The sequence below is a fragment of the Dendrobates tinctorius genome, unplaced genomic scaffold, assembly GCF_039654945.1.
Source record: "Dendrobates tinctorius isolate UK_male_01 unplaced genomic scaffold, ASM3965494v1 ptg000084l, whole genome shotgun sequence".
In the NCBI taxonomy this organism is placed as follows: Eukaryota; Metazoa; Chordata; class Amphibia; order Anura; family Dendrobatidae; genus Dendrobates; species Dendrobates tinctorius.
Genome location: NW_027361752.1, coordinates 976,107 through 988,237, shown reverse-complemented (window position 1 = coordinate 988,237; position 12,131 = coordinate 976,107). Strand labels below are relative to the sequence as shown.

Here is a 12,131-nt window from a genome sequence, read left to right as displayed (position 1 = left end):
ATTCCACCAGAAATAAGGAAGACTAAGAGAAGAGGTTGCAGAGCTGGAGCCCTCAGGAAAGCTAGAAGAAGGCGCTATAGACCTGCTCTTCCCTCCGTCATTATGGGCAATGTGAGATCACTCGGGAATGAGATGGACGAACTGTCGGCGCTGACCAGACATCATCGGAAATTAAGGGAGTGCAGCATGTTGCTGTTTACAGAGACCTGGCTCACCGAAGGTACTCCGGACACTGTTGTCTCGTTGGACGGCTTTAAACTCATTCGCGCGGACAGGACAAGGGAGAGCGGTAAGAGGAAAGGCGGAGGGCTGGCGATATTTGTGAATGATAGAGGGTGTGACTCTAGGCACATCGTGGTCAAAGAGCAAACATGCTGTAAGGACATTGAGCTATTAGCTGTGGGCATGAGACCTTTTTATTTACCGAGGGAACTATCGCATGTAATCATGATAGCTGCATATGTCCCCCCTTCTGCGAAAGCTGATGCCGCCACTGAGGTCCTACAATCCACAGTGAGCATGATGCAGTCCCTTCACCCCCAAGCACTCCTTCTGGTTTCGGGAGACTTCAATCATGTGTCTCCAACATCCATACTACCCAGTTGCACACAGTATGTTACCTGCCTCACTAGAGATAACAAAACATTGGACTTGTTCTTTGCCAATGTGAGAGGGGCATATGCCTCGTCAGCCCTACCGCCCCTTGGAAGATCGGATCACAACCTAGTGCACCTCCAACCCGTGTACAAGCCACTTGTACAGAGAGAACCTGCTGTCACTCGCACAGTGAGGATATGGACTGAGGAGAGTGATGATGCTCTGAGAGACTGCTTTGAAACAACCACTTGGGAAGTGCTGCAAGATTCCTATGGTGATGACATGGATGGTCTCACACACTGTATAACGGACTACATTAATTTCTGTGTAGACAACACAGTACCCACAAAAGTAATGAGGTGCTTCTCTAACAACAAACCATGGATCAGCCCCGGAATAAAGGCTCTCCTCAAAGAGAAGTTGGCCTTCAGATCAGGTGACAAGGGCAGGCTGCGAGAGGTGCAGAAAGATCTGAAGAATCTAATCAGGCAGGGAAAGGCTAATTATAAGAGAAAAATTGAACTGAAACTGTCACAGAAAAGGATCCATGAAGTCTGGGAGGGTCTAAAGTCTATATCTGGGCATAGACGGACTGTCTCCAGGATGGTTGTAGATAAAGAGGGGCTTAATGAACTTAATCTATTCTTTAACAGATTTAATCACACACTGGCTGCTCCTGCCCCTGCATACCATTCACACCTCTCTGCTACAATAACCTCACCCCCTGCTGCAACTTGTCAACTGAGCCAGGGTCTGTTCTTCACAAGTACCCAGGTTGCAAAAGAACTGAATAAGATCAAAGTTTTGAAGGCTGCAGGTCCTGACGGCATCAGTGCAAGACTAATCAAAACCTGCGGGCACCAGCTGAGTGAGATCATTACATATCTGTTCAATATGAGCCTGAGAATGGGTATAGTACCACAACTGTGGAAATTATCGTGTGTGGTACCGGTTCCGAAGAAACCTTATCCGAAAGACCTTAATGACTATAGACCTGTAGCATTGACATCACACCTGATGAAGGTATTAGAGAGATTGGTTCTCACACGTCTCCGTCCTCTAGTGAGCTCGGATATGGACCCTCTCCAGTTTGCCTACAGGCCGGGCATTGGTGTGGATGATGCCATTATCCACCTTCTAGATAGGACTCTCTCTCACCTGGAGAAACCTGGGAACACTGTGAGAATAATGTTCTTCGATTTCTCTAGTGCTTTTAACACCATACAGCCAGGTCTACTGAGAGACAAGCTGGGCCTTGTTGGTGTGGACCTCCAACTCTCCACCTGGATCCTTAACTACCTCACGAACCGACCTCAGTTTGTAAAGGTTCGGGACAGTGTGTCACACGGTGATCTGCAATACAAGGGCACCTCAAGGTACAGTTCTTGCCCCTTTTCTCTTCACACTGTACACTGCGGATTTTAGGTGCAACTCATCTAGCTGCTACTTGCAGAAGTATTCTGATGACTCTGCAAATAGTAGGTCTCATCACAGGAGGTGATGAAAGAGAGTACAGAGACACTAACCAAGCTTTTGTGCAATGGTGTCAGAGGAACCACCTTAGGATTAATTCCGGGAAGACCAAGGAATTGGTGGTGGACTTTCGCAAAGGCAAAAATCCACCAGTAGTGGTGAACATTCAGGGAAATGACATTGAGATAGTCGACACCTATAAGTACCTTGGTGTGATCCTCAATAATAAGCTTGACTGGGCCCATCACTTGGATGCAGTGTACAGGAAGATCCAAAGCAGGCTTTATCTGCTCAGAAGGCTGAAAGCCTTCGGAGTTAGAGGGGCACTCCTTGCATCCTTCTTCAACTCTGTTGTGGCATCAGTCATCTTCTTTGGTGTGGCGTGCTGGGGTAGTGGCATATCAACCAGGGATAGGAATAGGCTGGACAAACTGATTAGAAGGGCCAGCTCTGTCCTGGGATGCCCCCTTGACCCAGTTCAAGAAGTAGGCGACAGGAGGATACTGGCCAAGGTGAGCTACATGGTGCAGAATGATTCCCATCCCATGCATAAGACCGTGACAAAGATGTGCAGTACTGTCAGTGACCGGCTACTTCATCCTAAATGTGAGAGGGAGCGCTATCGAAAGTCCTTCCTTCCTGCTGCAGTTAGGCTGTATAACCAGCACTGTCCAAAACGGAGAACGACCCAAACAGTGAACTGATAGATCCAAAGTTGTGACAGTCCGGTTACATTTTATTTTATTTTTTATTTATTTTTCCCTGTATATGTACCTACCTACTGTCAATGTAATGCCTTTATGCATCTGTATCTGTACTTGTTCCTGCCTTGCTGCTGTAATGCTCTGAATTTCCCCATGGTGGGACGATTAAAGGATTATCTTATCTTATATCTGGTGATACTGCACCCTTTTTCAACTTTTTATATTATTGTGTAATCCATACTGATCCTGTGAGCGTCTGTGTATGACTCATGAAATATATATGGAGATTTACAATTATCCCTAGACTGTATAGAGCTGTACGCTTCTCTGATACAGTACCATATATCTGCTGGTATTTCGGGTACATTTTCAAAAAAATTAGTAAGTATGGTGGAAGAGGCCGTGGGCGAGGGGGGCCAGCTGGTACTGATGGTGCATTTGCTGGTAGTGCCAAAAGCACAATAGCAGCTAAGGCAGGAGGTGTTGAGCCTGCGTCATGGTCTGGCTCCGAAAGGCCTGTATGGCTCTCTTTTCTGGGAGTAGGTAAACTGCTTTTAAAGCCGGAGCATCAGGAACTGGTTTTGCCTTACATTGCTGAAACAGCCTCCAGCTCTATCACCTCCTCTTCTGAAGTTTCAAAAAATGCAAGCACTGAGTCGTCAGTGCAGGCTTCTGGTCAGGAGCAACCTCTTTCCTTGGGTCCTTCACCCACACCAAAAGTGAAGGATGCGGCAGCCCACACTTCAGATTACTCCATGGAGCTCTTTTCACATACCATGCCTGGGTTCATTCTAAATGGGGCAGATTATATATGGAGCATTGTTTGGGTCCATCATACACTGGAGCATTCATCGATGAGGCCCATCATATACTGGAGCATTCCAAATGGGGAACATCAGACACTGGAGCAGCATTTACGCGGCCCATTACACACTGGAGCATTAGAAATGGGGCTCATTATATATGGAGCATTATTTGGGCCCATAACACACTGGAGCATCATCGATGGAGACCATCATATACTGGAGCATTCCAAATGGGGGACATCAGACACTGGAGCAGCATTTACTGGGCCCATTATACACTGGAGCATTAGAAATGGGGCTCATTATATATGGAGCATTATTTGGGCCCATAACACACTGGAGCATCATCCATGGGGCCCATCATATACTGGAGCATTCCAAATAGGGGACATCAGACACTGGAGCAGCATCTATGGGGCCCATTATACACTGGAGCATTAGAGATGGGACCCATTATATATGGAGCATTATTTGGGCCCATAACACACTGGAGCATCATCCATGGAGACCATCATATACTATAGCATTATGTGGAGCTCATCATATACTGTATGGAACATTATATGGGACCAATTATTCTGTATGGAGAAATATATGGGGCTCTTTATTCTGTATGGCGCACCATGTGGTGGCCATAATACTGTATGGAGTAATATACTGTCCATTTTTTGAGCTATTGTAGAATTTAAAATAGATATATCAGTCATGTCATGTAAGAAGTGAAGTATTTTTCATTGTGCTATACCTATATTTCTGTGCCATATCGGAGCATCATGAATTGTGTTATGTGTTAAAGGGGCGCACTGACACTCTTTGGCCCGGGGCACACGAAAACCTGGAGCCAGCCCTACCCCCCCCCACAACTTTAGCCAAATATCCCCCAGTTTTCAATGCGTAACTATTATTATAAAGTAAATTAAGGTTGGCAAGCTTAAGTAATAAGAATTGATGTTTTTGGCATTGAAATTGGCACTGTAGGTGTGTTTACTGTCCTCCACTATCTGCCGACTTTGCTTACCTATTGACTTGTATTGTGTTTCGTGTTTCAGTCGGACCCCCGACTTTTTCCTATAGTCGGCCGATTTCGTTCGACTCGACTTAAAGTCGCTCATCTCTAGTGGGCACTATATCGCAGTATTAGGCTGGTTTCACATTAGCGCTTTTTAAGCGCACGCACGGCCGGGGGTAGCTCCGCCCCCGAGCCGGCTCTCTGCCCGGCGTGCCCGCCCCTTGCTTGTAGCGCCGCCTCCTAGCGCACAGCGGCGCCTGCGATCGGCGCACCCTATCTTTAGCATAGGGTGCGCAGATCGTGCGCAGGCCGTGCGCTAGTTGCGCTTTGACCTGCGCTGCGCACTTTTGACGGTGCGCCGTGCGCGCCAAAATCAAACTTTTCGGATTTCGTCATGCTCGGCGCACCGTCAAAAGTGCGCAGCGCAGGTCAAAGCGCAACTAGCGCACGGCCTGCGCACGATCTGCGCACCCTATGCTAAAGATAGGGTGCGCCGATCGCAGGCGCCGCTGTGCGCTAGGAGGCGGCGCTACAAGCAAGGGGCGGGCACGCCGGGCAGAGAGCCGGCTCGGGGGCGGAGCTACCCCCGGCCGTGCGTGCGCTTGAAAAGCGCTAATGTGAAACCAGCCCTATTTGGATACTCTACGGAGGCAGCATACATATCCACTGAATTATTATTCAGTTTGTGTACTTAACGGCAGCATTACGGGGCAGTAATATGGTACAAACATCTTAGTAAATGGTCCAAATGTAGAATATATGCCCACACTGTTAAGTCTATTCAATTTTTTAGTATATTGGAGTATTTTGTACAGATCACCCCCTTCTTTGTTGTCCTGTGTATTCTGTTACTTACCATTAAACATGCTGTTGGCAATTGCACCACAGGGCGCCATCGGGGTGCCATTGTTATATACAGAAAATGGAGCACAGTAGCCACCGCCCTGTATATTCTGCAGACAGATAATAATTAAATGCATTAAATCATATTATTTTAATTGATGCAATTCTAATATTTCTTCACTAGGGCAAAAACGATGTTAATTACAGTTAGGTCCAGAAATATTTGAACAGTGACAAAAGTTTTGTCATTTTAGCTGTTTACCAAAACATATTCAAGATACAGTTATATAATCTATATGGGCTTAACCCCTTACCTACAAAGGACGTAATATTCCGTCCATGTGACCCTGGACCTAACTACCATGGACGGAATATTACGTCCCAGCGATCAGCGGCGCCCACGTGGTGAGCACCGCTGATCGCGGCCGGGAGTCAGCTAATTATCATAGCTGACACCCGGCACAATGTGTCAGGGGCGGTCACGGACCGCCCCCGACACGTTAACCCCTTGCACACCGCGATCAAACGCGATCGCTGTGTACCGGGGGTTAAAGGGAAGCATCGGCAGGGAGGGGGCTCCCTCCGTGCTTCCCTGAGCCCCCCACGGCAGCGCAATGTGCAGCGCTGCTGCGGAGGGCTCTTTCCCTACAGGACCCGGGATCCAAGATGGCGACGGGGGGGCCTGCAGGGAGCTGACTTCCTCACTGCCTGCAAAGCGCAGGCATGAGGAAGTCTGCAGCAGTGCCTGTGACAGATCGCTGATCTGTCACAGTGATCTGTGATGTGACAGATCAGCGATCTGTCACAGGACAGTGATGTCCAAGCCCGGATTGGCAATATAACCAACCGGGCATTTTCCCGCTGGGCCGCTGTCACGTGGGCCGCGGGCGGCAGCGCCCGAACATCTGGCCGCTTGCCAGCAGCTGCGGCCACTGTGGCTCCTGCCGCCGGCCCTCTGCGGGCACAGATTCAAGTTCCACCCGCACTGCAGGGAGATAAGCCGCCACGCCCCCCACGCACCCCATCCTCGCCGTAGCATGAGACCCCCTCCCCCCCGCAGCCACTCAGCGTCGCACTCGCTTGCCTGCTCGCTCTGTTCGCAGGACCTGTGATGAGATCACAGGAGGGGAGGAGTCAGGGGGTCACATGATCAGGAGCCTTTGTCCAGACCCCCGATCATATCACCCCTGACTCCGCCCCTCCTGTGACCTCATCACAGGTCCTGTGCGCACAGCCTTGCCTCTACCGTCTGCAAGACTCTGCTTTGCTGTTGTCATGGTGCTGGTTGAGGTAAGTATGTGTGGGGTCAGGATTTACAGTGTGGATGTAGCAGAGCTGTGTGTGTACGAGGTGTACGGAGCGGAGCTGTGTGTACGAGGTGTACGGAGAGGAGCCGTGTGTATGAGGTGTACGGAGAGGAGCCGTGTGTGTACGAGGTGTACGGAGAGGAGCCGTGTGTGTACGAGGTGTACGGAGAGGAGCCGCGTGTGTACGAGGTGTACGGAGAGGAGCCGCGTGTGTACGAGGTGTACGGAGAGGAGCCGAGCGTGTACGAGGTGTACGGAGAGGAGCCGCATGTACGAGGTGTACGGAGAGGAGCCGTGTGTGTACGAGGTGTACAGAGCGGAGCTGTGTGTACGAGGTGTACGGAGCGGAGCCGTGTGTGTACGAGGTGTACGGAGCGGAGCCGTGTGTGTACGAGGTGTACGGAGCGGAGCCGCGCGTGTACGAGGTGTACGGAGCGGAGCCGTGTGTACGAGGTGTACGGAGAGGAGCCGTGTGTGTACGAGGTGTACGGAGCGGAGCCGTGTGTGTACGAGGTGTACGGAGCGGAGCCGTGTGTACGAGGTGTACGGAGCGGAGCCGCGCGTGTACGAGGTGTACGGAGAGGAGCCGCGCGTGTACGAGGTGTACGGAGCGGAGCCGTGTGTGTACGAGGTGTACGGAGCGGAGCCGTGTGTGTACGAGGTGTACGGAGCGGAGCCGCGCGTGTACGAGGTGTACGGAGCGGAGCCGTGTGTACGAGGTGTACGGAGAGGAGCCGTGTGTGTTCGAGGTGTACGGAGCGGAGCCGTGTGTGTACGAGGTGTACGGAGCGGAGCCGTGTGTACGAGGTGTACGGAGCGGAGCCGCGCGTGTACGAGGTGTACGGAGAGGAGCCGCGCGTGTACGAGGTGTACGGAGCGGAGCCGTGTGTACGAGGTGTACGGAGCGGAGCCGTGTGTACGAGGTGTACGGAGCGGAGCCGCGCGTGTACGAGGTGTACGGAGAGGAGCCGCGCGTGTACGAGGTGTACGGAGAGGAGCCGCGCGTGTACGAGGTGTACGGAGAGGAGCCGCGCGTGTACGAGGTGTACGGAGCGGAGCCGTGTGTACGAGGTGTACGGAGCGGAGCCGTGTGTACGAGGTGTACGGAGCGGAGCCGCGCGTGTACGAGGTGTACGGAGAGGAGCCGCGCGTGTACGAGGTGTACGGAGAGGAGCCGCGCGTGTACGAGGTGTACGGAGAGGAGCCGCATGTACGAGGTGTACGGAGAGGAGCCGTGTGTGTACGAGGTGTACAGAGCGGAGCTGTGTGTACGAGGTGTACGGAGCGGAGCCGCGTGTGTACGAGGTGTACGGAGAGGAGCCGCGTGTGTACGAGGTGTACGGAGAGGAGCCGAGCGTGTACGAGGTGTACGGAGAGGAGCCGCATGTACGAGGTGTACGGAGAGGAGCCGTGTGTGTACGAGGTGTACAGAGCGGAGCCGTGTGTGTACGAGGTGTACGGAGCGGAGCCGTGTGTGTACGAGGTGTACGGAGAGGAGCCGCATGTACGAGGTGTACGGAGAGGAGCCGTGTGTGTACGAGGTGTACAGAGCGGAGCTGTGTGTACGAGGTGTACGGAGCGTAGCCGTGTGTGTACGAGGTGTACGGAGAGGAGCCGTGTGTGTACGAGGTGTACAGAGCGGAGCTGTGTGTACGAGGTGTACGGAGCGTAGCCGTGTGTGTACGAGGTGTACGGAGAGGAGCCGCGTGTGTACGAGGTGTACGGAGAGGAGCCGAGCGTGTACGAGGTGTACGGAGAGGAGCCGCATGTACGAGGTGTACGGAGAGGAGCCGTGTGTGTACGAGGTGTACAGAGCGGAGCTGTGTGTACGAGGTGTACGGAGCGGAGCCGTGTGTGTACGAGGTGTACGGAGCGGAGCCGTGTGTGTACGAGGTGTACGGAGCGGAGCCGTGTGTGTACGAGGTGTACGGAGCGGAGCCGCGCGTGTACGAGGTGTACGGAGCGGAGCCGTGTGTACGAGGTGTACGGAGAGGAGCCGTGTGTGTACGAGGTGTACGGAGAGGAGCCGCGCGTGTACGAGGTGTACGGAGAGGAGCCGCGCGTGTACGAGGTGTACGGAGAGGAGCCGCGCGTGTACGAGGTGTACGGAAAGGAGCCGCGCGTGTACGAGGTGTACGGAGAGGAGCCGCGTGTACGAGGTGTACGGAGAGGAGCCGCGTGTACGAGGTATACGGAGAGGAGCCGTGTGTGTACGAGGTGTACGGAGCGGAGCTGTGTGTACGAGGTGTACGGAGCGGAGCCGCGCGTGTACGAGGTGTACGGAGAGGAGCCGCGCGTGTACGAGGTGTACGGAAAGGAGCCGCGCGTGTACGAGGTGTACGGAGAGGAGCCGCGCGTGTACGATGTGTACGGAGAGGAGCCGTGTGTGTACGAGGTGTACGGAGCGGAGCCGTGTGTGTACGAGGTGTACGGAGCGGAGCTGTGTGTACGAGGTGTACGGAGCGGAGCCGCGCGTGTACGAGGTGTACGGAGAGGAGCCGCGCGTGTACGAGGTGTACAGAGAGGAGCCGCGCGTGTACGAGGTGTACAGAGAGGAGCCGCGCATGTACGAGGTGTACGGAGAGGAGCCGCGCGTGTACGAGGTGTACGGAGAGGAGCCGCGCGTGTACGATGTGTACGGAGCGGAGCTGTGTGTACGAGGTGTACGGAGAGGAGCCGTGTGTGTACGAGGTGTACGGAGCGGAGCCGCGCGTGTACGAGGTGTACAGAGAGGAGCCGCGCGTGTACGAGGTGTACGGAGAGGAGCCGCGCGTGTACGAGGTGTACGGAGAGGAGCCGCGCGTGTACGATGTGTACGGAGCGGAGCTGTGTGTACGAGGTGTACGGAGAGGAGCCGTGTGTGTACGAGGTGTACGGAGCGGAGCCGTGTGTGTACGAGGTGTACAGAGCGGAGCTGTGTGTACGAGGTGTATGGAGCGGAGCCGTGTGTGTACGAGGTGTACGGAGCGGAGCCGTGTGTGTACGAGGTGTACGGAGCGGAGCCGTGTGTACGAGGTGTACGGAGAGGAGCCGCGCGTGTACGAGGTGTACGGAGAGGAGCCGCGCGTGTACTAGGTGTACGGAGAGGAGCCGCGCGTGTACGAGGTGTACGGAGAGGAGCCGCGCGTGTACGAGGTGTACGGAGAGGAGCCACGCGTGTACAAGGTGGACGGAGTGGAACCGTGTATGTATGGAGTGGAGTCATATGTGTACGGGATGTACGGAGCGGAGCCAAGTGTGTACAAAGCATACAAAGCGGGCTTTTCCCACTGACACAGGAGTACACGGCGGAGCCCCGAGGAGCATTTTAAAACACACACATGACGTTCCACCTGAAGTGATGTGCTGGAAGCTGACCGGAAATGAGATAATTTCTTGAGGAGATTGTGACGGAACCAGGAATGCTTCAGATCCATCACCGTGTCCTCCTCCGACAGCGCAGACAGCAGGATCGCCTTGGAATCGGGGATGTCGGCCATGTGAGCGGATCATGATAGGTCCTGCATCGGGAGGCTCAGGTGGGCACTACAATGGGAGCCGGGCTGCTATAGTATCTTTGTAGAATCTTTCTTTATTTCTTTCTCTCTTTTTCTTTCTTTCTCTGTTCTTTCATTCTCTCTCTGATCTTTTTTCTCTCTCTGTTCTTTCTTCCCCTCTTTCTTTCTTTTTCTTTCCTCTCTTTCTCTCTGTTCTTTCTTTTCTTTACTTCTTTCTTTCTCTCTCTGTTCTTTCTCTGTCTCTCTCTGTTCTTTCTTTCCCCTCTTTCTTTCTCTCTCTGTTCTTTCTCTGTCTCTCACTGTTCTTTCTTTGTCTCTCACTGTTCTTTCTTTCTTTCCCCTTTCTTTCTCGCTCTCTCTGTTTTCTTTTTTCTCTCTCTCTCTGTTTTCTCTCTTCCTTAGTGCCAGTCAGTGTGCCCATAATGCCAGCCACTGTGCCCTCAGTACCAGTCAGTGTGATCAGCAGTGCTAAATGGGTGCGATTAGGTGTGGACATGGGTGTGACTAGTTGTGAAATGGGTGTGGTTGGGCGTGGCCGCAGTCTTTGTCCGTCTTTCCCTTCTTCAAAAGTTGGGAGGTATGATAGGGGCGGCTATGACCAGGGGGTCTGGTTGCCCAATAGAGAGCAGTTCTGCCAGGAATTCTGTAATCATGCATACAAAAGGGGACAGCGCTTTGGGAGGAGTACTGTACCTAAAAGCAATAAATAGGACTGAGCTGAAATACTGGGCACAGCTGTGACTACATGTTATATAGTCGTGTTAATCTCCTCTCACTTCTTGTAAACTACCACTGTACAAAGATATTATATAGTCACCATGTGACTAGTGGGCCTGTGTAACTTCAAATGCCAGGGCTGAATTTTAGTCCCAGTCCGGCCCTGGTGGTGACAGAGAAGAAGCTCCTGCGCAGGCATCTGGTGGGCGCAGGCTCCGCCCCTCTGTCAGTCATGTAGGGCTTACTGCATCTCCATCTGGCCTGGTCCTGGGGGCGGCCCTAATTACATCATCAGTCCAGGAACCTGTGAGGGAGGACCTGATCCCTCAAATACCTTGGGACTGGTCTTGCAAGCCGCCGGATATATTCTTGGTTCCCCTGCGTGCTACTTTGTAATTTGCTATAGTGAAAACTCTGACCTCAGCTTGGATTTCTGACCATTCTATTGCCTGACATTTTTGTACCTCCGCCTCTCTTCTGATTTTTTGACGCTGACCTTCGCTTGGATTCCTGACTCTCCTTCTGCCTGCTGATTTTGTACCTTTGCTGCCCTCCTGTTTTTTTACTGACCTTGGCCTGGACTTTTGACTCTCCTTCTGTCTGCTGATTTCGTGCCTCTGCTGCCCTCCGGCCTCCGACTCCTGCCTCCTGACCTTGATTACGGGTTTTAGTTTTGACCCCTTGGCGGCCGCCCTGCTCTGGTCCACTGCTCCTCTAGACAGCTACCCCCTGGGCCTTGCTACAATTCCAGATCCCTGTATAGGGGTTAAGGGTCACAGGGTTACTCGGGGTGCTGTCCCTACTACAGCCCAGATTCGCAGACGGCCGTCACAATAACTCAATCACTCTTGCAGCCAGTTGACATGGATTAAAGTTGGCTCAACCTCTGTCCTGTGTCCTTGTGTGTACCACATTGAGCATGGAGAAAAGAAAGAAGACCATAGAACTGTCTGAGGACTTGAGAAACCAAATTGTGAGGAAGCATGAGCAATCTCAAGGCTACAAGTCCATCTCCAAATCCCTGAATGTTCCTGTGTCTACCGTGTGCAGTGTCATCAAGAAGTTTAAAGCCCATGGCACTGTGGCTAACCTCCCTAGATGTGGACAGAAAAGAAAAGTTGACAAGAGATTTCAACGCAAGATTGTGCAGATGTTGGATAAAGAACCTCAACTAACAT

At 52.6% G+C, this 12,131-nt stretch overlaps 1 protein-coding gene across 2 annotated transcripts in view; it reads right to left on the bottom strand.

Moving 5' to 3' along the window:
* Positions 1 to 12,131, bottom strand: part of LOC141097310 (cell cycle control protein 50C-like) — an 88,838-nt gene that overhangs the window by 19,035 nt on the left and 57,672 nt on the right. The window contains exons 1-2 of one of the 2 annotated variants that reach the window (XM_073584381.1): positions 6,517 to 6,594; positions 5,446 to 5,542 (exon numbers count right to left, since the gene is read on the bottom strand). In XM_073584381.1, the coding sequence (XP_073440482.1) occupies positions 5,446 to 5,485 (40 nt within the window). In that variant the 5' untranslated portion in view covers positions 5,486 to 5,542; positions 6,517 to 6,594. Of the gene's footprint in view, positions 1 to 5,445; positions 5,543 to 6,516; positions 6,595 to 12,131 lie in introns of those variants that run through there. The other variant, XM_073584380.1, reaches the window with a different exon arrangement.